General features: G+C 51.9%; 2 protein-coding genes and 2 pseudogenes across 3 annotated transcripts in view; 1 reads left to right on the top strand and 3 right to left on the bottom strand.

The window, feature by feature from the left end:
• The first annotated feature begins 348 nt into the window (after nt 1-348).
• POMGNT2 (protein O-linked mannose N-acetylglucosaminyltransferase 2 (beta 1,4-)) lies at nt 349-3,636 on the top strand. The gene has a single exon (XM_016163341.2). The coding sequence runs from the start codon at nt 1,346-1,348 to the stop codon at nt 3,368-3,370; it is 2,025 nt and encodes a 674-aa protein (XP_016018827.2). The 5' UTR covers nt 349-1,345; the 3' UTR covers nt 3,371-3,636.
• An 8,695-nt stretch (nt 3,637-12,331) lies between these two features.
• The window catches only part of GASK1A (golgi associated kinase 1A), a 43,247-nt gene continuing 32,764 nt past the window's right edge, over nt 12,332-22,814 (bottom strand). The window contains exons 3-6 of one of the 2 annotated variants that reach the window (XM_036219498.1): nt 17,023-17,145; nt 15,228-15,331; nt 14,479-14,548; nt 12,332-12,947 (exon numbers count right to left, since the gene is read on the bottom strand). In XM_036219498.1, the coding sequence (XP_036075391.1) occupies nt 12,807-12,947; nt 14,479-14,548; nt 15,228-15,331; nt 17,023-17,145 (438 nt within the window). In that variant the 3' untranslated portion in view covers nt 12,332-12,806. Of the gene's footprint in view, nt 12,948-14,202; nt 14,549-15,227; nt 15,332-17,022; nt 17,146-22,814 lie in introns of those variants that run through there. The other variant, XM_016163333.2, reaches the window with a different exon arrangement.
• LOC118602046 lies at nt 19,916-20,034 on the bottom strand (annotated as a pseudogene).
• On the bottom strand, nt 20,548-20,666 carry LOC118602695 (annotated as a pseudogene).

Raw genomic sequence — 22,814 nt, 5'->3', positions numbered from 1 at the left:
GGGACTTGTGTGTTTGTTGTCCAGGAACATTTTGATACGGTGATGGGGAAAGGCCTCTTTTATTGGGGTCTGACAGATGTACTCTTCACCTCCATCTGTCATCTCTTGAAAACCTTTCTGAGGATTGTGCCTGATCCTTCAGTTCTACGGGCTTATGCAGGCTGCTGCAGAGCAGTGGGGGCAGGAGGGGACCCAGCGTGGTCTGTGGGACACAGACTGGAAGGACTCTGTAGGAACCGTGACTGCTGATCGCGTGTGGGCTTTCTCCTCCCCACTCGAGCACTTCCCAGCAGGTAAAGGCCAGGCGGCTCTCCATCTGTCTCCACCTGTCTCCACAGTGGCAAAGGACCACAGTATCTATGTTAATTACCGTTGCCCTAGAAACAGATCCTGAGACAAGGATTCAAGTGCAAGTAGATTATTTGTGCTCCTTCCCAATAGACATAAATAAGAGGAGTGGGCACGTTAGACAGGGAAGGGAGAGGGGGTGTGCACCGGGCCTTTACCGCTGTGGGTGACTGCTTAGCCCTTCGGGAGCTCTGGAAGCCCATCACGCCTGAGCTCTCCCACCTGGGGAGGGTGGCTGTGCATCAGCTCCCAGCGGACATCTGGGCAGGCTACCTGGCTTGTAAGTGGTCCAGTTAGAAACCCAGGCAGTCAGACCTCCGGGCCCCATGCTTTAACGGCACACCGTTTATTTCTAGCAAAATGTTCTGTCCATCCCCAGCGAACCTCTCTTTCCACATTCCCCCTTGGAAGGGTAACTGAGAGCCCAGAGCACCCAGCAGGCCCAAGATCAGTGGGTCAGCTGCTGCACACACAGCCCCCTGGGTTCAGAGGAACCCTGGCCTGCTTCCTGCCTGGGGCCCCTGTCCCACACCCCCGCCTGCTGCCACGCCTTCCTTCCCCACAAGGACACAGGGTAGGGGCAGGTCGCACAGTGCTCACTGGAGAGGCCCTGAGCGCCCCAGGCCGAGGCACCTGCTCAGGATGGAGGCGGGGCTTGCCTCACTGCCCTGGGGGGGCAGCCTTCTGAGATTCCCCGGGTGCATCTGTTTTAGATTCGGCTTCTATGGGGAGCTGCTCCTGTCTGTGCGCAGAGCACAGGGCGCACCAGCCCTGCTGCAGGCTCCTGCCTCTCGCCTGGCCAGGGACGGCTGCATTTCACTGTTTTCTCAGTATCGGTTTATTACCCATCCACTCTCCAGAATTCTGCCATTCATAATAGGGGTTTACTGGACTTTTTACTGTTTGCCTTTCTTGGCCAAAGCAAGTTATGTGACCAAGCCCAGAGTCAGGGCGCAGGGGTCTGTACTGCCCGGTGGAAGCAGCGAGGCTGGGGAGGATGAGGGCTTTTGGACAGCGGTCGAATCACCATAGTACTGATGCGCAAGGTGGCGCGCAGATGCCTTGCTGTAGCTGGGGGACAGAGCCCAGCGCGGTGCCCAGAACAGGGCGGGAGCTTGCGATGACTCCGGACAGACCGTGCCAACGCCTGTCTCTCTCCCTTCCCTTGCAGGCTTTCGCCGGCGCCCAGGGCACCCGCGGGGATGGGGAAAGCCCGCCGGGCCCGCGGCGCTTCCCAAGGGCCGGCATCTCAGTAGCGCCCCCCGGTGGCATTAGGATGCACCTCTCGGCGGTGCTGAACGCGCTGCTGGTGTCGGTGCTGGCGGCTGTCCTGTGGAAGCACGTGCGGCTGCGCGAGCATGCGGCCGCGCTGGAGGAGGAGCTGGCCGCGGGCCGGCAGGCCCCCGAGGCGGCCGCGGCGGCGCTGCGGGCCGACTACCCGCGCGCGCTGCAGGCCCTGACGGAGGGCGGCACCACCATGGTGTGCACGGGCCGCACGCACACCGACCGCATCTGCCGCTTCCAGTGGCTCTGCTACTCCAGCGAGGCGGAGGACTTCATCTTCTTCCACGGCAACGCCTCGGTCATGCTGCCCAACCTGGGCTCGCGGCGCTTCCAGCCAGCCCTGCTCGACCTGTCCACCGTGGACGACCACAACACCCAGTACTTCAACTTCGTGGAGCTGCCGGCCGCCGCCCTGCGCTTCCTGCCCAAGCCCGTGCTCGTGCCCGACGTGGCCCTCATCGCCAACCGCTTCAACCCCGACAACCTCATGCACGTGTTCCACGACGACCTGCTGCCGCTCTTCTACACCCTGCGGCAGTTCCCCGGCCTGGCGCACGAGGCCCGGCTCTTCTTCATGGAGGGCTGGGGCGAGGGCGCGCACTTCGACCTCTACAAGCTCCTCAGCCCCAAGCAGCCCCTCCTGCGGGGCCAGCTGAAGACCCTGGGCCGGCTGCTGTGCTTCTCCCAGGCCTTCGTGGGCCTCTCCAAGATCACCACGTGGTACCAGTATGGCTTCGTCCAGCCCCAGGGCCCAAAGGCCAACATCCTCGTGTCTGGCGTTGAGATCCGGCAGTTCGCCCAGTTCATGATGGGAAAGCTGAACGTGAGCCGCACAGGGGCCCCCCAGGGCGAGGAGTACATCCTGGTCTTCAGCCGCACCCAGAACAGACTCGTCCTGAACGAGGCCGAGCTGCTGCTGGCGCTGGCGCAGGAGTTCCAGATGAAGACAGTGACGGTGTCCCTGGAGGACCATGCCTTTGCAGACGTCGTGCGGCTGGTCAGCAACGCCTCCATGCTGGTCAGCATGCACGGGGCGCAGCTGGTCACCGCCCTTTTCCTGCCCCGTGGGGCGACCGTGGTTGAGCTCTTCCCGTACGCCGTCAATCCCGACCACTACACCCCTTATAAGACGCTGGCCACGCTGCCTGGCATGGACCTTCACTACGTCGCCTGGCGGAACATGGTGCCAGAGAACACAGTCACGCACCCCGAGCGGCCCTGGGACCAGGGGGGCATCGCCCACCTTGACCGGGCGGAGCAGGCCCGAATCCTGCAGAGCCGCGAGGTCCCGCGGCATCTCTGTTGCCGGAACCCCGAGTGGCTCTTCCGCATCTACCAGGACACCAAAGTGGACATCCCATCCCTCATGCAAACCATACGGCGTGTGGTGAAGGGCCGGCCAGGCCCGCGGAAGCAGAAGTGGACAGCCGGCCTCTACCCGGGCAAGGTGCGCGAGGCGCGGTGCCGGGCGTCGGTGCAGGGCGCCTCCGAGGCCCGCCTCACGGTCTCCTGGCAGATCCCGTGGAACCTCAAGTACCTGAAGGTGAGGGAGGTGAAGTACGAGGTGTGGCTCCAGGAGCAGGGGGAGAACACCTACGTGCCTTACGTGCTGGCCCTGCAGAACCACACCTTCACGGAGAACATCAAGCCCTTCACCACCTACCTGGTGTGGGTCCGCTGCATCTTCAACAAGATCCTCCTGGGACCCTTTGCAGATGTGCTTGTGTGCAACACGTAGCGAGCGTGCTGAGGCCAGGCCTCCGGCCGGTGGCTCCTGCAGCTCAGTGTCTCTGGGCCCACCAGCCCCCCTGTGGTGGCATCTGGAAATCGTTTGTTTATTTATTGAGCAGTCCTGCCCCTGTGCCTCTGTGTCTTCTTGCTGCATCTGGGGTTCACAGCCCTCCTCTGTGCGCTGGTGCCATGGGACCCCCATCCCTACCCCCTTTTCGCATCCTGAGCATCCATACCCCTGGAGAAGGTCCTTAGGGGGAGGAGAAGGAGGATAGGAGGGGGAGGAGGAGGAGAAGGAAGAGGAAGAGGGAAGGAAGGAAGGAAGGAAGGAAGGAAGGAAGGAAGGAAGGAAGGAAGGAAGGAAGAGATTCCCGAGGAACCTCTTGGACTGAGTGACCATGCTTTTCCCTCCCGAGTCTTTCTGGTTGGTACCCAAGTTTCTAGACTGCGAGTACTGGTGATGATTTGGGCAGGTGGTTTGTCAGCTTCCATCACCATGAAATTAACCTGTAGCCCAGTGACGATGTGTTTGGAACATTCATTAAATGATTATAAATGTCTTGGTCAAGTCTTTTTATTGGACACTAGGAAGGGGGGCTGGGAGTCAGTACCAGAAACCCTTTAATCTTGATGGTCAGCCAAGGAGATGAGGCAGTGGGAAGGCGTCAAGGACTGGGAAACAGGGCAGACCGGTTGGGTTTCCTCTTGCCTGCTGGACAGATATCTCCCATCTCAGTGGGATAAACGGCAGGAAGTAGGTGGGAGAGGAGAGCGGTCCCCACCAGGGGTTCTAGGCTCAGCTGGACATTCAGACTCACAAGACCACAGTAGACTGTACCTGACATCGGATTCCCTTAGAAGGCCCCGGATGGGATGCTCAGCCTGCCAGCTCTTCTCTTCCACAGGAGATGTCCTCACACTAGTCCAGAGGCCATTGTCCTGCCCTCTCCTCAAGTGACTGCTTAGGAGTGATGAGAGGAGACCCATGTCAATAGTTGGGGGTGGGGGGGTGGGCACTTTGGCTTAGAAGCCCCGTAGGAGCCATTATCTTTTAGACAACTCACAATCATAGTTTCTAGGGTCCCTCAAGGGACATGCCTAGTAATAAGAGTTACCACACTCAGGGAAGCCACGCTGTGGTGTGAGTTCCTTCACAGTCCTGCCGTCCAGATGTAGTTTATCTCTCAGAGGGCATTCTTACCATCAGCAATTTTGCCGAATGCCACGCCTGACACTCTGCCTTCATCTGGCTTCCAAACAGAGCTGGAAGGTTACTCCAGATCAAATTTGTCCCTAGAGAAGGAGAAAGAGTTTTAGCCTTTTCTTCATAGGGAGACCCTGATGCAGGACTGACTCTTGCAAAGGAGAGAGGAAAAGGGGGCCATCAAGGAGGTAGGACCTCCTGAGAGAGTTGCACCGGGCTGGTCAGGAGTTCCTGAGCCAACATTGTCTAAATGAGCGTCCTGGTCACTAGCTCAGAGCCACTGTGGGAAGTGTGGCCTCAGTGCTGGTTCGGCAAGTGGACTCATGGCAAGAGATCTAAGGGGCACCTTTCATGGTCACCATGTGCTTCCATGACATTCCTTTTACCCAGAATGTCTTTCTCCCTAACTGGACCCTCTGTCTGCCACCATCTCAAACCACCATGCGAATGCACACGTAAAGATTCAGTTCTGTCGGAAGTCCCCGACACGGCTGGCAGAAAGAGCCTGCAACCACTTAGCAAACCGTTTGGAAGTTTCTGCTGAAGCTGAACACGTAGCTATCATCTAGCTCAGCAATTCCGCTGCTAGATACATTCCCGAGAAATGAGTGCGATGTCATCAGAAATAACAGGTATAAAATAGTCCCAGCTCTGAATAGCCAAAAACTCAACAACCCAAGTCCGGGTATGTTCATGCAAAGGACACAACAATTTTTAAAAACTGACCTATGGGTACATGGCACAATGTAAGTCTAACAGATACAGAAGCCAGACTCAAAAGAATATATACTCTGATTCCATTTATATGAATCCTGAGACAAGAAAACAAATCTGTGGCGAATGGAAGTCAGAGTCATGGTTACTAGGAAGCAGGTATGATGGATGAACACAGAGGAGCTTGGGAGGTTGAGAATGTCTCGATCTGCGTAATGGTTACACAGTGGCTGTCTGTGCAAACAGTCTCAACCAAGATTAGTGCACTTGGCACACTTTATTGTATGCATGTTATACCTCAGTTAAAAAGAAAAAAAGTAGCTCAAGTGGTAACTTCTAGAAAACCTATGTGTATCTCTTCCAGCCCCCTGATAATTAGACCTGCCACATCCCGCAAAGCCTAGGTCTGTGGCCCTGAGTGCCTGCAGGCTAGATGCTCAGGGTGGGTGTTTTGCATCTGTGGATAGTGACAAAGAAGGAGCTCCCCGAATGGTTCGTTGGTTCAGGAAACAATGGGTTTCTGCCTGTGTCCAAAATCACTTTTTCCACTTTGCAATTCTGCTCTATGTGAAACTTTTTCCTCTTAATGTTGTAACACGAATGCTTTGCCCTGCTGCCTGACATTCTTTGGAAACAAGATTCTGACAGTCTGCAGAACATCCCATTAGTGTAGACTCACAAAGGAGCATCCTATCCTCAGGTCGCAGCATGGGCGAAGCCCGGCACCGGCTCCCCTTTGCTCGCACTGCGTATGTGACAAGCTCTTCTTCTTTTGCTGCTTCTGTCATGTTGAACGTACTTTTTTCATCGATGTTCAGTTGATTTATGGTGAAATGCACAGCTCTTCGGTGAAGCGTTCCAGGAGTTAGACAAATGCATCCATCCACGTCCCCACGTTTGCACATTGCTAAACTTCGGCGATTTAGTCGGCAAGAACTATTTCTTTGTTATTCTATAGGAAGCATTAAGGCGCATTTAACATTAGGGGTATTATTTCTCAATCCTATTTGTCTTAAATCGGCATCTTAACACAGGGACCCATGAAAGGCGCAGGTGAAGATGAGAACGTGAGGGTCTATGAGCTGGGATTCTGGGCTCAGCTCACACGTGGCTCGGACCACCCCTCACAAGTGCTGGCTTCCTCATCTCTAAGTAAAGCTGCTTTGTGTCGAAGGCCAGGCTTCTCCCATCCCCAGGACCCCTGCAACCAAAACCCACCACCTCCGGGGTTCCCTGGGCTTCCATCCGACACCGCCTCCTTCACCCTAAGCCTGTCGGGGGACGGCTCTGCAGCCCAGCACTCTTCCCAGCCCATTACCTTCCACGTCCCTGGGACTCAGGGCCCCCCGTGTTATTTTCCTATAATAACTGAACTCTGCCTCTGATGTCACATGAAGGCTGAGTTTCTACCTAGAGACGTGTTCCTCTCTGATCAGCTTCCTTGGAGACTCAGCGATTCTTCTCTTGTTGGTTAGACAAAAGCAGAGGAGTCACAGATGGCCGTGGCTCTCATCCACCCACCCCAAAAACCTCCAGTCCCTGTACCCAAACTCCCTACCAGACCCCATCCCCCAAATGAGCATTTCCTGAGCAGTGCCAACCAGAACCCCAGCTGGGCCAGGAGAGGCCTTGGATAGCACTGCCGCTGGGCCAGGGAGGGAAAGGAGGTAAAGAGGAAGGGGAGAGGGACGGGAGGAAGAACAGGCTGTCCCTCAGAGCGATCATAAGAAATCCGAAAGAGGAGAAGAAAGGCCAGCGTCCATGGAAAAGCAAAAACCTGAGAGACGGCCCTCACCTGCGGGCAGTCCGGGAGTGGAGACTGCAGGAAGTGTCTTACCTGAGTTGGCCCGTGAGCCTCGGGGGTTCAGGTGGGGATCGCCCACTCGTCCGAAGGCCCTGGCTGAGGGGAAACATCGCAGGCCGAGGGGAGACATCTCGGGATGTTTACAGCGGTCCCCCGCCTGCCCGTGTCTCCCATGCCCTCCCCGACTCAGGCAGAGCCAGTCCTCTGAGCCCTCCGGCCCACAGTGCTGCGCTCACACTTCCTGCATCCTCGGTTACAGGGACCGCGCTCACCAAACAGAGCTCCGAGGCACGCGTTCTGACCACCAGATGGAATATGTACAACTGGGCCTGTCTCCAAACATCTGGAACATGTGGCCGCCACAGCACACGGCCTCCGTTCCTTCCAAATTGTACGTTCTCTGGAGAAATTTGCTCAATAAGATTTATGGAATGAGGGAGAAAGGGAGGGAGGAAGGAGGGAAGGAAGGAAGGAAGGAAGGAAGGAGGGAGGGAGGGAGGGAGGGAGGGAGGGAGGGAGGGAGGGAGGGAGAGAGGGAGGGAGGGAGGGAGGGAGGGAGCTGTAGGGGTGGGAGCAGAGGCTCTGGTGTCAAATGGGCCTGGGTTCAAATCCCACCTCCACCTATTACCTGCTCTGTGACCTCAGGCAAGTGACTCAACCTCTCTGAGCCTCAGTTTCCTTTTCGGTCAAATGGGACTTGTTTCGGAGGTTTGCAATAAGGAGCATAGGTAAAGCTCTTGGTAGAGCGGAGGCCACCATCCTTATTTAGTTCACACCAGGTGGTGCTCCCCAGGTTCACGGTCGGCCTCTGCCGCTTCGTCCATACGGCCTCAGGCAAGTCGCTCTCTCCCCGGTTGCCATTCTTCATCTGTAGCGTGAGGAGCATACAGCTGGGGTTGTCGTAAGGCGTTCAGGAAATTATCTGTGTAAAGCCCTTAGCATCCTGCCTGGCTTGTGAAATTGGTTATTACGGCTCCAGAATGCTGCGCCCAAACCCTGGAAGCCAGATGTGATTCAGAAGTGTGACTTGTTCAGATACAGAAAGGTAATAAGGTGCATATACCGGGTGCTACGCGATCTTCCCAGCAGAGGCTGAGGTTGCACCCAGTAACTGAACACATCGGTGTCCCCGCAGTGAAACGTATGAATTTGCACGCGGCATGGGACACGAGTTCTGGCACCCCGCGTATGAAAAAGCTTTTGATTTTCAGAGTTTGGGGATTGTCGGAATTGCAACTAGGAAGTTGGGAACCTCTGTTAACATCATCAGCCTCTCCCGCTTGAAATTCCATTATTTTCCTGGGAATAGACATTGTGGGGTGAGGCGTAAAGGAAAAGGGTCAGGCCTGGGGTGAAGCCAGCTGGGCAGCATGGTGGCCAGCTATCGGGGTGGCCTCACTGGAACCCTTCGGCCAGCCTCTTTCTGAAGTCTGCTTAGCCTGCAGCTGAGAAGGCGCCCCTACCCCCGCCCTCCGACACCCTGTACTGCAGACTCCTCGCAGCTCCTGCCCTTGAAGCCTCTTTAAGGTTGATGGGAATGTCCTGATTCACCGTCCCTGGCAGCTTGCTTTGCTTGGCGCACCATTCTCATTCCAGAGAGAACGGCTAGGGGAGGCCCTGGGCCAGCAGCACACTGAGGCTGACAGTGTTTTTTGAAAGGATAAAAAGCAGCTGGAGTTTCAAGTTTGCAGGAAAGGCGCATTTCGGAGACTGGGCAGACTTTAACAAGCAAACATCAATGGGCAGAGAGCCAAATGCAAGTGAATGTGCTTGGCTACGTCTCCAATCTCCCTTTGCAGCTCCACATTTCAGGGAACCAGACCCACCTCACCATCAGCTCTGAATCCAAAGGGATTAGAGCGAGTGGGGCTTTCGGAGCGGCTGGGGCTGCGGTGCGAGCGCCTGGTAGTGGTGGCCTTGGCTCCAAACGTGGCAGCACAGCTCCTGCCTGGGTGTGCATTCTGGCCCGTCTAACCTGCAAGCTGGGTGACCTTGAACAAGTTACTTAACCCCTCTGTGCCTCATCTGGAAAATGGAGATAATAACAATGACACCCACCCATGAGGCTGTGGTGAGATTAAATGTTTTGAACCATGCAAACCACTGTCGCATGCCTGGCACATAGTCCTCACTCGATAACTGTTGGTAGTTATTATAGTGGGTGCTCAGTCAACATTTGTCAAATGCTAGCCATAAAGTGGCCAAGCCCAGACCTGAACCCATAGCTCCTTTGTTCGAGTCCAGTCCTGGGAAAGGTAAAACTAGAAAAAAAAAAAAAAAAAAGTAAGGATACACACACACATACACACACACATCCTTGAAATTTATATGTGTGTGTATAATTTTTTAAAGACTTTCTGAGGCAGAAGGCGGGGGACTCAAGGGACACCCATTGAGGAACGGCACATTGAGTGGCCTGAGCCCTCCAGTTGGAACCATTCTCAGCTGATGAGTAGCTGGGGTAGGGACTGGGCTGGACCCAGGAGTTCTGTGAACTTGGGCGGTGCTGGGCTTGGGGACCCCTGTACCCCATCTCCACCTCCCCCTCCCCAGAGGAAGAGGTCAGTGTTGAGGTGAGTTCCTGGAGATGGTGTCTCTGCTGGGCGGGCTAAACAGGGAGAGCTGGGCCTTGTCCGATGGTGCCACAGGCGGTAGATACACACTGGGCAGCCTGGGAGGGGCCGCACAGTGCCCGCTCCTGCATCCTCCATCCTACGCCCAGCGGGCCTCTTCACATCAGGACACAAACGTCCTTGCTGGAAGTGTGGGGACTTCCTCACTGACAGAAAGTTTCTGGCTTGATACCTTCAAAGAGAAACTACACACACACACACACACACACACACACACACACACACACACCACTACCACAACCACACACCAGCCAACCCACCCACCTTCTGAGCAGATGTCCCCTCCTTGTCCACTCAGCCACCCAGACCTACTTCCACATAAAAAAATATCTGTGGTGGGATATGCCTCCCGGCAGGGTGCTGGCCAGCTGCCTTCACCTAGATTACCCCCTAACTTTGCTTAAGCCTCCTAGTCAAGTGGTATGAAAATAAAGACCACCCGGACAGTGGCTGTTTATTCAGAGCTTGCTCCGGCGAGGGAGTCAGCACCCTTCGACAGAGACAGAGACAGGCAGGGGAGTGGGGTGGCTTTCCAGCAGCAAAGGGATGCCCTGACTGGAGGCTGTGGGCATGGGGAGGCTCTAGGCGGTACCTAGACGTGAGGGAGGCATCTCATGTGACTGGGGAGGGGAGCGCACCTGGCTTTCTCTGGTTCATTCTGACAGGGGAGCGAAGCTGAAAAATAGTGAAGCTGGCAGTGACTGACCAAGGTTTGACCGTTCTGGGCTGACTGCCGCAGATGTTGTGGTTTGAGCTCCTGGGCTAAGGATAAAAAGAAACGTTCTTAGCTTAATGAAAGATACGTATCAAAACTATTTCTTCAAACCTCGTAACACCCAATGGTGCAGCTCTGTAGGTGTTCTCGCTGACGTCAGGACTAAGATGAGGATGCTTGCTGTCGGTGCTGTTATTCCTCCAGAGAGCAGCAGAGGCAGCAAACACAACTGAAGATGTTCACACGCGCACACGCACGTCTATGAAAGAAAACGCAAAATCGACATTATTTGAAAGTATTCATTTCTAAAGCCTCTTCAATAAATGGTGCTGGGAAAACTGGAAAACCACATACAAAAGAATGAAACTAGACTGTTGTCTATCGCCACACACCAAAATTAACTCAAAATGGATCAAGGACATGAATATAAGACCTGAAACAATAAATTGCATAGAAGAAAACATACGAACTAAACTCATGGATGTTGGATTTAGAGAGGATTTCATGAATTAGGCCTCAAAGACAAGGGAAGTAAAAGCAAAAATAAATCGATGGGACTACATCAAACTAAAAAGCTCCTGCACAGCAAAAGAAACTGTCAACGAGCAAAAAAACAACCATCCAAATAGGAAAATATATTTGCAAGCAATGCCTCCGATAAGGGCCTAATATCTAAAATATACAAAGAACTCATACAATTCAATAACAACAAAAAACAAACAATCCAATCAAAAAATGGGCAGAGGACCTGGCCAGATACTTCTCCCTAGAGGACATACCAATGGCCAGCAAACACATGAAAGGATGCTCAATATTGCTAGCTATTAGGGAAATGCAAATCAAAACCACAATGAAGTACCATCTCACACCTGTTAGAATAACTGTTATCAACAGGACAAGTAATAACAAATGTTGGAGAGGATGCAGAGAAAAAGGAACCCTCATACACTGCTGGTGGGACTGCAAATTGGTATAGCCACTATGGAAAACAGTATAGAGATCCCTCAAAAAACTAAGAATTGATCTACCATATGATCCAGCAATTCCTCTACCAGGTATTTACTCCAAAGACTTGAAAACTCATATCTAAAAAAATATTTGCACACCAATGTTCATAGCAGCATGATTTGCGGTGGCCAGGACATGGAAGCAACCAAAGTGTCTTCCAATAGATGATCGGATAAAGAAGCTGTGGTACATATAAACAATGGAATATTACTCAGCCGTAAGAAGAGATGAATTACTGCCATTTATGACAACATGAATGGACCTTGAGAGAATCATGCGAAGCGAAATAAGACAGAAAAAGTTGAAAACCACATGATATCACTCATATGTGGGATATAAAAGCAAATATTTGATGACGGAAGGAAATCTACTTGGGGTGGTAAACACACAATGCAATATAGATACAACTGACTGTTGAATGATACACTTGAAACTTATTTAATTTTGTTAATGAATGTTTCCCCAATAATTTTTAACTTAAAAAAATAAAAATAAAGTATTATTTTCTATTTTAAATCTCTAGGATATTCATCCAAAAACCTATCTAGAAAAAAATCAAGTCAAGAAAAATAACTCATTCTGAACATCAGTAAAAATGATAAAATATCTTTAAAATGAGCTTATTTTTTGAAGAAAATTTTAAAATGTTACTGGAAGTTTAAAGATTAATAGATAAATCATGACCCTAATGAGAGCACTCAATATTACAAATGAATCCGATACTACTAATTAACCCATAAATTCATTATAATCCCAATCGAAACACTAATGAGATTTTAGGGACAATGAGAGGGCACGGCAGGCTGCATAGATTGACACTATTATATTAAAAGAAATGCACAAACATAGCAAAGAATTAAAGTAAATAAAAAGATGAGAACTTGCCCTACCAAATAAAAAATGAGATAATTTTAATTTAAAAGATGTCATACTGATACAGAAAACGAAAAACTATCAATGCAACAAAATAGGGAATTCAGTATACTTACTGCAAGAGTATGCTTTCAGATCTGCAGAGAAAAGGTAGACTATTGAATAACGATGTTGGAAAAACTGACTATTTGGGGAGGAAACAAAACTTCAGTCAGATTCCTACCTCACTTGATTCTCAGATAAAATGTTATATGGATTTAGAGTGAGTATAAAAGAAATACTATATAAGTACTAGAATAAAACAGAGGAGATTATTTCAATAATTTTGAAATAGTGACAGCCTCTCTAAGAAGGCATGAAACTCAGGAGACTTAAAGGGAGAGACAGATTTGAGTACATAGAAAAAATTTTCCACTTGGCAAAAGACTCCACAAATAATGTCAAGACAAATAACAGGCTGGAAGAAACAGCCCGGCCTGGGCAGCGCGGGGCTCACAGGTCCTCCTCCCTGAAGAGAGTCAGGTTGTGCTTCCGGATGTGTTCCAGCAGGACCTGTCCTCGCTGCTCCAGGGTCCGGAGAGCCTGCTTCAGCCCCTGTCGCCCGCCTTGGCTTTCCCAGAACACCGGGTCCGTCTGCAGCGACTTGAGCAGCATATTCCGTTAGTTAGTTTACAATATAACTAACGGAAAAAAGATTGATTACACTAATTAGATTCGAGGCTCTCTAACAAATTAACAATGAAACAACAAATATCTCAAGAGAAAATAAAGTACAAGTGACTGGTAAATAATTGGAAAGATAACCTCAACAGTGCTTAAGGGAATACAGTTAAAAAAAAAAAATAAGTTTCCCCATCGGTTGAATAAAAAAGAAAAATTTGAGGATTGCCAAGAGTTGGTGAGGTGACAGGAAAACATTCAGTCCCCTCCCTCTTGGTGGCAGTATAAATTGGCACCACCATTTTGGAGGGCAGTTTGGCAGTTTCTCTCAAAGTACTAAATGCTCATACCTACTCTTTGGTGCAGAAATCCACTTATATGAATACAGCCAGCAGAAATCATTGCACACTATGCAGAGATGTTCATGGCAGCATTGTTTATAGTTGATGAAAAGTTGGAGCCACTTAAATGTTAATCATAATTAGAACAACTCAATAAAATATGACATGTCCCTGCCTTGGAATTCCATGTAGTCATCAGTAAGAACTGGGTCGATCCAGATGACTGATACAGAATACAGGAAATATACTACAGTAAAAGCGGAGAGTCGACAAACACAGATGGTCCTACTTTTATTATAGTTTAATCTGCGTGTAGTTTGAGTGTAAATAAAATACAGCGTAAACATCTCTAGGGAGTTTCTGGGACTTTCACGTCTTATCTTACGTGCTTCTATTATTTATGAACTCGTTTTTGGTAAGCATGTATTACTTGTATAATTCTTAAATCAAAAACATAACTCACTAAGAATTGAACCTCTAAAGTCAATAAAGACAGAATGTTTAGTGGGTCACTTCTTAGACCTAAGTGTTTCGGCCAGAGCAGTTCTGGGCCCTGGATACAATTCTGTGAAGACCCTTTAGTAAGCTCATCTTACGTGCGTGTGCAGGCATGTATACTTGCCACATGTACACACACACACACACACACACACACACACACACACAGCTGTCCAGCTCTGCCTTTGCATGTGGGATGCACGATTGTACAATACACGGAACGGTTCGTAAAATATTCACGAGCATATTTATTGGTGCAGGGGAGTTAACAGCCAGAGCAGAGGAGGTAGGAAAGGGATGTGGCGAGACTGCAAAGCCAACGCCCACAGCCACCTCCACCGTCCCAAGCAGGCGACACCTCCCGTGACCCCCATGGTGCTCTTCCGGTTTCTGGCTTTTCCCATTTGTCTTCAAGACAGTCGAACCCAAGAACGTGTGGCCATCAGGATGGATGCTCGTCCACGCGGGTCGTGTTGTGAGTACCCCTCCAGTGAAGCAACAGCCCGGCTTGGGCAGCGCGGGGCTCACAGGTCCTCCTCCCTGAAGAGAGTCAGGTTGTGCTTCCGGATGTGTTCCAGCAGGACCTGTCCTCGCCGCTCCAGGGTCTGGAGAGCCTGCTTCAGCCCCTGTCGCCCGCCTTGGCTTTCCCAGAACACCGGGTCCATCTGCAGCGACTTGAGCAGCATATTCTGTAGACAACCTGATTGGAGAACCTTCACGACAGACTCAGGAAACCTGGACAGCGGTCCCCCAAGCGCCAGAACCAAAAGGGAAAGCAAAAGTGATCTCAGAGAGTTCCCGCGAAAGCCGAAGCCAGGTGGCCAGAGCTTGCACGGCTGGGGCGCCCAGGCAACGTCCGCCTGCAAAGTCGCAAGGGCCATGCCCACTGCCCAGCCATCAGGGACCCTTCCACCTGCTCAGCTGAGAAAGCGGGCAGGGGATAAAGCCTTTGGAGGGGTCCCATCCCACAGAGAATCAGGGCAAATCAACTCTGCTCTCCCGGGTGAAACGCCGCCGGCTGCTCTGCTTGGCAAATGCCAGGAAGAGCCGGAGGAAGGCTGAGCCACGGACCAGGAGTGAGCAGGAAGGGTAGGCTCCCAGGCCAGCTCTCCCAGCCAGAGCAAGGGAAGGCCCAGGACCCCTTCACTCCAGCGGGGCAGTTAGTGTTCTATGGGGCCAGGTGGCTCTCTGGATATTGGGGGTGGGGGTACTTCATCCGGGGGCCAAAGGCCCTGCTGGCTGTATCTCCTCTCAGCTTTCCCAAAGCCTCCACCCCCTCCCGAGGTTCAGACTCAACAGCCTTTGTCTGATGGCGTGTGAACTTCTCAAGAGCCCTGGGTTAAGGTCCCATGGTCTACAGTGGGGCCATCAAGCCTCAGTCCCTGAACCTCCACCCGACCCCTTTGACCCTCACCCATCTATGCCCTCCAACAGCCGGAAGTTCAGCTTGTCCTCAGGGTGCTGAAGGTTGCCAGCGTTATCGATGTAGACCAGATGAGATGGATCACCGCTCCGGACCTTAGGGAGGACGACGGGCAGAGACAGAAGTGGGTAAGGGTGCAGGCTGGCCAGCATGCAAGGGCTTGTCAGGGCGAAGGGGCTTGGGGGGCCTGAGCTGGCAGTCCCACAGTCCACCCTGCTACTTGCCCGGATGGTCCCTGGGCGCTGAGCTCACTCTGTGCTGGCGCTGTGTTGAGTTCTTCCAGGTACCACCTCAACGAGCCCTCCCAGCAGCCTTAGAAAGAGGCCACTGGTGTGAACCCCATTTTACAGAAACAGAGGCACAAAGAAGTTACGTAATTTGCACCAGGTCCCACTGCTAATAAGTAGCTGGCTGGTTCAAACCTGGACCCATAGTTGCCGAGCCTGCCAAACTGCCAGGCGGAGGGTCTGATTCCTGCTCTGGTGAGGAGCATGGGCAGGGATCAGCAGGTGCAGAGGTAAACTGCCCGGCAGGGCTGTGGCTGCAGGACGTAGCCCACACGTGCGTGCTCACACACACGCTCACCCCCATGCCACCGGTGCATGTGCACCTGGGCGTCCCCCTGAGCATCGCCTAGACCACTCAACACCCTTTATCCTCAGGGAGCACTGACCATGCTCCATCCCCACAGGAGGAGCTCAGCGCCTGCTAAACCCCTTCAAAAGTAAGTCGGCAGCAGGAAGTTCTTCAGCACCTACTGCGTGACCGGGACTGCGAGGCCATCTCTTCCAGCCCCACCCCCCCCCGCCCCATGCACATACCCCATTCTACACGTCCTCCAAGATTCCATGGTGATTTCCCCTGATTCCCTCTAGTGACCTGGGCTTAAATTACAAATGTTTGTCTCCAGGATCCCAGCTTCCCCTCTCTCTGCCTCAAACTTGTTGCCCTTCTCCACACATCGGGAATTTCTCAAAGCCTGGTGACCCCTCCCTCTGAAATCTGCAGTCCTAAAGGGTCTGTGGGATGGCTGCCCTCCAGGGGTAAATGATGGACAGAAAGCCTCATCTTTTACCAGGGAGGAGGAGAGATGGCTCTGGGGACAGAGGATGGAGAATTCCCACCTCCCAGCAGCTCCACAAGGAACCCTGGCCTCAGGGCTGCTGTGACCTGAAGCTGAGCCTGGGGCACTATGCTGACAACTGCCCCCCAAAGCAACTGGCCAAATAAAACAGCGAGGACACCGGCCTCACTGGGGGAGAAGCTAGAGAAGCCATGGCCAGGTGGCACCTTGCTCCTTGTGCAGGAGTGGCTACCCCGCCATGCCAGCCCCTCTCTGATGGCCTCAGCTCATCGATTCCCACCCTGGGCTCTAGTTTGAACAGGAGGCAGCACAGCGTTCTTCTGATCAGCGCCAGCCTGTGAGCCACTAGGGTCCTAGCGGAGAGCGCTGTCACTGCCACCAACCCACCATGTGGCCTTGGAAATGCCCTTCCTTACTCCAGGTCATGAATTCCACATCGACCGGCCCAAGGAGGACATCGGAGAGACACACTCTGAGTCCAGAGGCCCTAGAGTCTCTCGACTCTACCCCCACCCTACCCTCACCTCAACCACATTCTCAAAGCTCCACTTTTGTCAGTTTTATATATTATCCAAATGAAGTGTTCTGCTGCTGAAAAGAACAGGATTGGGAACCCCAGGGTCACCTGATCTCTGACACTCACTAACAGCATCTTCTGAAGGAGACAGGAAGACCCCGGTCTGGGGCGACGAGGGGACGTACCAGGATGTGGACCAGCCGCAGCTCCTCGGGGTTCCCACACTTCTCCCGGAGCCCCTCTTCCACGCAGGGCGCCGAGGGCTCCGGCTCGAAGCCACAGCAGTAGCGATCCAGGCGGTCATGGACCTGTGGGGACACCCGTCCTCTGAGAGTGTGTGGCACGCGGCCAGCCTCCTCCAGGCCCAGCACGGAGGCCGCCTGGCCCTTGGGCCACATGCTGGGTGGCTCTGCTGCTGTCCTCCAGCTCGTAAGGGGGCTTCTGCTCTGCACCTCTGGCCAGCTGGCCTGCACACCAGGAGCTGTTTGCTCACGCCTCGGGCCAGCATGGCTGTCTGGCCAACACCTGCCGCTTCATCTCCCGCGCTGCTGCTCCGGCTCTCTGGCCCGAGGCCACTGAGCCCCCGATGCTGCCCATGCTTCCACCTGGGAGACCCACACACGACTCCACTGTTTCTTTAAGCAGCAAGTGCTACATCAGGGATTCCTCCCTTTTTCGGAGGTAAAAGTCCTTTAACGACCATCCAGACAGCTCCCGAGGGGACAGCCCCAAACCGGAGTCGGGGAAGGAGGAAGGGCACTTCCTTTGGGGCTCATTTCACACAGGATGCCTGCGGTGTGCTGTGGGCTCCGCCCTGAGCAGCTGCGTCTCACCTCCGCTCCGTACACAGGTGTAGATGCCACGCACGACGTTTTAGAGCGGATCAGAGGATTCTCATAACAACACTTCCCACTCACCCGCTTTCAGCAGCTTTCCCCGAAGGAAGGAGTTACAGGCCGCGGGTTGGGTGTTAAGCAGAAACCAGTATCCACCCCAGCCCTGACCTACAGAGCGTGTGACCTGCCGTGCGATTATTGACAAAGCAGTTGAGAAAGGAGAAACCTACATGCAGAGTTGGCAGAGTCCTCTGGGGTGGAAGAGGGAGGGTCTTGCTGTGCAAGCAAGACAGGAAAGAGAAAGGAGAAGGGGAGAGGTGGTTGGGACGTGCGAGGAAGTAGAGGGGAGATGGAGTGAGGGTCGGTGGGCTCGAGAAGATGCACCCTTTTCCCGCTTAGGGAGGAAGTTCGGTTTGCTGCACCACCTTGATGAGTGCTTATGGCAAAAGATGAGATCTCAAGAGGTCTGAGTATGGGAGGACTTGCTTTGCAGGGGACAAGAGGAGAAATCCATTTGTTGCTGTGGAAGAGAGAGCAAGGAAGAGAGAAGTCAAGCAGGAAGCAGCAGGAGCTGAGGGTATGAGCGATGCCCTCTGTGACCCCCCCCCCCCATCCGCCAGTGAAGTTGCTGCCTTGGGAAATGCACACTGGTCGTGGGGTAAAAGAGACCCGGCTTTGAGTTCCGGCTTGGTGTGTGGCAAAGCAAGGCGTACTCATGGCATGGGGAACAGGAGGGGTCAGCTGCCTGAGCATCGCCCACATCCTAGGACAGGCTCTGGACTTTCACTGGTTGTGGTACCAAGGGTTTGAGTCACCTCCTCCAATCTGCAGCCGGGGGTGGAGTCACAGGCAATGGAGGCCCGGGCATCCCTGGGCTCTACCAATCAGCATGCAGAATGCGTTCTGTTCCCGAAAGAGCCAATGTGGGGAAGACGCAGCATGGAGACCCGGTCCGACTTTGCAGACAGGCTAATCTCCATCAGGAAGCCTGGGAACATGAGTGGAGAGGAACTAGAACCAGCTCCAGGTAATAGACTCTGGTTGGGGCAACTGTCCAGACCCAGCTAGAGGAGGCAGGGTCGGGGCGGGGGGGCGGAAGCGGGGGCGGGGGAGGGCGGGGAGCAGCATGCAAGAACCAGACAGCGCCCACAGAAGGGGAAGACCCGCTCCCTCTCCCAGTCCCCAGGACTGTCCTGCGACTCCCAGCTCTGGCGGGATCTTGAGATGTCCACTCCGGATAATGATGCACAAAAGCCAGGGGCCACCCAGGCAAACACAGCAGTTGCCCAATAACGCAATGACACAGTGTTGCACTTGTCACAAAAGTCCCCACACAACACAGTAGGGGGGACAGGGATACTGATCTCCACAGATACTCAGAAAGCATTTGATAAAATTTTACCTCCATTTCTGACCATAAAAGCTCTTAATAAAGCAAGAATAGTGAATAGTTCTTCATCATATCTTCAGCCAAAAGCCAGCATAATGTTTAATGGCAAAACACTAGAAATCGTCCCCAGTCTGTAGGAACAAGTCACGTCCACCGTGCCATTAACATTTCCCATCTCCTGGAGGTACCAGCACTGTAACGACGTAAGAGAAAGAAAGAAGAGGCCTTGAGAAGACAGAACCTTCATTACAGACAACGTGGCAGAGTCCCGGGAAAACCCAGAGTACAAACCGAGCAACTGTCGAAGCCGAGTGAACTTATTGGGAGGTCGGGAATCAAACTAACACACAGAAATAACAGCCTCCACTCAGACCAGGAGCTGAGAGCCAGAACATATGACAGAAAGAACCACCTTATTTTCAGTGGCCGCAGAAGATGGAACGCCAACGTGGAAGTGAGGATCCGGCCGAAGAAAACACCAAGATGTTCTGAGGAACATGGATAAATGGAGAGACATGTCCTATCCTTGGCTGTAAGACTATCTGTTATTTTTAGGATGTAAATTCTCTCTATCTTGGTCCCCAGAAATTTAATTTGATTCTGGCAAAATCTCAAAAGGACTTGAGAAGGAGAAGGAAGGAACCAACTGACTCTAAATTTTGTATGAGAATGGTATGAGAGGATAGCAGGAAAATTCTTTTATTTTTTATTCTTTTAGACAAGGCGAACTTTGGTTGACCTCACAGATTGCAAGGACCTTGCCAGCTTACAAGTCTTTTCTTTCTTTCTTTTTCTTTCTTCCTTCCTTCTTTCCTTCCTTCCTTCCTTCTCTTTCTTTCATTCGTTTTTTTACGCCTACAGCACCTGGTCTTCCTAGGTGGTCTCCCATCCAAGTACTAACCAGGCCTGACCCTGCTTAGCTTCTGAGATCAGACAAGATCAGGCTTGTTCAGGGTGGCATGGCCATAGACTAGGCAAATTCTTAAAAAGAGCAATGAGAAAGACCAAGCCCTACTAGGTTTTAGTATAAAATATGAAGTGCGATAATTAAAACGGTGTGATCCTGGCATATAAATAGAACCTTTACTGGAACAGAAAAGAGTTCATAAATAGACTTATATATGGAAATTACCTATAAAGTTCAGGCAGCATTTCAGACTAGGGAAAAGATTAATTATTCAACAAATGGTGCTGGGACATTTGGGTTGCCATCTGAAAAAAACAAATCTTTGTTTTGCACTTTTTTTTCTTAATCCAAAATAACTTCCAGGTGGATCGAAGGTATAGAAAAACACATGGGAGAATCTTTAAAATAACCCTGAAACGAGGATGGCTGGCTATTTATTTATTTATTTATTTATATCTTTTAGGCGAGGCAACCCTTGGTTGACCTCACAGATTGCAAGGACCTTGTCAGCTTACAAGCCCTTATTTTTTAATTATTATTATTATTATTTTATTTTTAAAAACTTTTTTATATTTTACACCTATAGCACCAGGTCTTCCTAGGTGGTCTCCCATCCAAGTACTAATCAGGCCTGACCCTGCTTAGCTTCCAAGATCAGACAGGATCCAGCTTGTTCAGGGTAGCCTGGCCATAGACAAGGATGACCTCTTAAAACATGATATACTAACCTACAAGTCATAAAAGAAAACCTCGATGGTGTTAACAACATAAACATGTGTTACATTTCTTCACAACGAAGAGACTATAAATGAAGCTTAAGAACAATTGAACCGGAGAGAAATATTACAACCCAGTGAAAACAAAAAGCTAATTTCCTTAAACTATGAAAAGCTCTTAAAGTCATTGAAAAAGTGCTCAGTATCACCCTTCCAACAGAAAATGGAACAAAGATAGGAATAGTTTTTTATAAAAAAGGTTTTTAAAAAGGCTGAAGCGAAACAGGACTAGACCGAGGCGGAAGCAGCTGAGGCCGCGGCCCACTTCTGAGCCGTGCAGCGCGGAGTTCACGCCTGTTTGCAGCCTGAGCCTTTCCCTGCCTCCTAAATTCATTTTCTAGTGCTGCATGACAAATTACCAGGAGCTTCATGGCTTAAAAGAACATGGATGATCTCACAGGTCCCGTGGCTCAGGCGTCCATCGCATTCTGCCGGGTTCTCAGCTCAGGGTTCTCTCCTAAATTCATCCAGGTTGTTGGCGGAAACCGCGCCTTTAAGTTGTGGGACTAGGTCCCCGGGCATCTCAGAGTCCTCCCAGAGAGGACTTACCCACAAGCAGTCCATAGTATGGCTGTTTATGTCCTTCCTGAGGCCAGCAGGAAAAGCTCTCAGATACTTCCTCATCCTTGAGGGACTCGCCTGATTAGGTCAGGCCCACCCAGCATGACCTCCCTTTAAATTAACTCAAAGTCAATTGCATAGGAACCTAATCACTTGACATTTCATCATATTCACAAATCTTGTCCACGCTCAAGGAAAGGAATTCATTCTGAGGGATGGGAAGAGGGTGATCTTGGTCATCATCTTAGAATTTTGCCCATCACACCTCACTCTAATCGAGAGCCCACGTTTAAACATGTGAAAAATTGCCCGGTGTCGCCTTTCAAACACCCCTGGTCCAGGCAGGCTGTCCGACTCCTCCGTTCTTGGCTGCATCACCTGCGAGATGGTGAGGAGCACAGCCTCCATCTCTGGGGTCTGTGACGGGACTGAGATGAGTTCACATGCGCGGTTCGTCTCGGACTCCGCACGTCATAAATGGTAGCTACTACTCCATTTCATGTTTCTGGTTGGGAGCCTGAGGGGGTCAGCAGCGGTCACGAATCTGGGCTCTTCTCTAACTGAGAAAACACCTGATATCCCGGGTAGACCAAGCCAGAGAAGATGCCCATGAACTGAAGCCATAGATGTGGACTCAGAATAAGGAACCTACACGGGGTCGCAAATGACCGACATGGGCTCCCCGGGAAGGAAAGGGGACAATCTCGCCCAGAAGAAACCGGTTTACTGACACCCGCTGAAATTCGTCTTTGACCTCACACATTGTAATTAGTGGATGCTATCGGGATCCCACCTGTATGCCTTGGGGCTCAGGATTCCTGTCCATGCCAACGGCGTTCCACGAGGGGCTGCGGAACATGCTTGGCTGGTCAGCACATGGGCCAGGCTACAGAGGCCAGGAGGTCCACACCCTCAGGAACTGTCTCAACCGGTGACAGGTGGCAGTTGGTGAGTAAATAGCCCGGCTTCTTTGGCACCCGGGCAGGACGACTCTGGGGCATATTGTACGTACTCCCCCAAAGGTCTCAGCAGGATCGAGTCCCAGGTGCCCACAGTGGTCTCTGGGTACCACATGGAATGTATGTGGGTCTGTGATTCATATGAATGATGTGCGTGTGTGTGTGTGGCTATGGCACACGTGGGCATTTAAAGCTCATGTTTAAATGTACAATGCATTGGTGTGTGATTGATTTGATTATTGTCCAACGAATATTTCCTCTTCTTCCCATTGCACTCTGGGCAGAATGTACTTCCCTTCTCTGACATTGGGCTTGGCCATTGACTTGCTTTGGCCAAAGGAAGGTTAGTAGCAGTGGCATCGGCAGAGGCCTTAAATGTGCTCCCGAGTTTGGCTGAGTGCTTGGCTTCTCCCACGCCCCATGCGGAGAGTTTACCTAGGCGGTGCCGTCCCTACAGCCTGGGCTCCGGGCTGAGATGTGAAGAGCAGACCTGAACCCACCCAGAGCTGGGAGCCAAGCTCAGTTGATCCCAACTGACCCCCCTTGTG

The sequence above is a fragment of the Rousettus aegyptiacus genome, unplaced genomic scaffold, assembly GCF_014176215.1.
Source record: "Rousettus aegyptiacus isolate mRouAeg1 unplaced genomic scaffold, mRouAeg1.p scaffold_m13_p_4, whole genome shotgun sequence".
NCBI classification, from domain to species: domain Eukaryota; kingdom Metazoa; phylum Chordata; class Mammalia; order Chiroptera; family Pteropodidae; genus Rousettus; species Rousettus aegyptiacus.
Note: the sequence above shows the minus strand (reverse complement) of the source record. Positions and strands in the feature narration are given on the sequence as shown.

Excerpts from the sequence above, each read along its gene's own strand:
- POMGNT2 (XM_016163341.2), top strand. The coding sequence starts at position 1,346 with ATGAGGGCTTTTGGACAGCGGTCGAATCACCATAGTACTGATGCGCAA.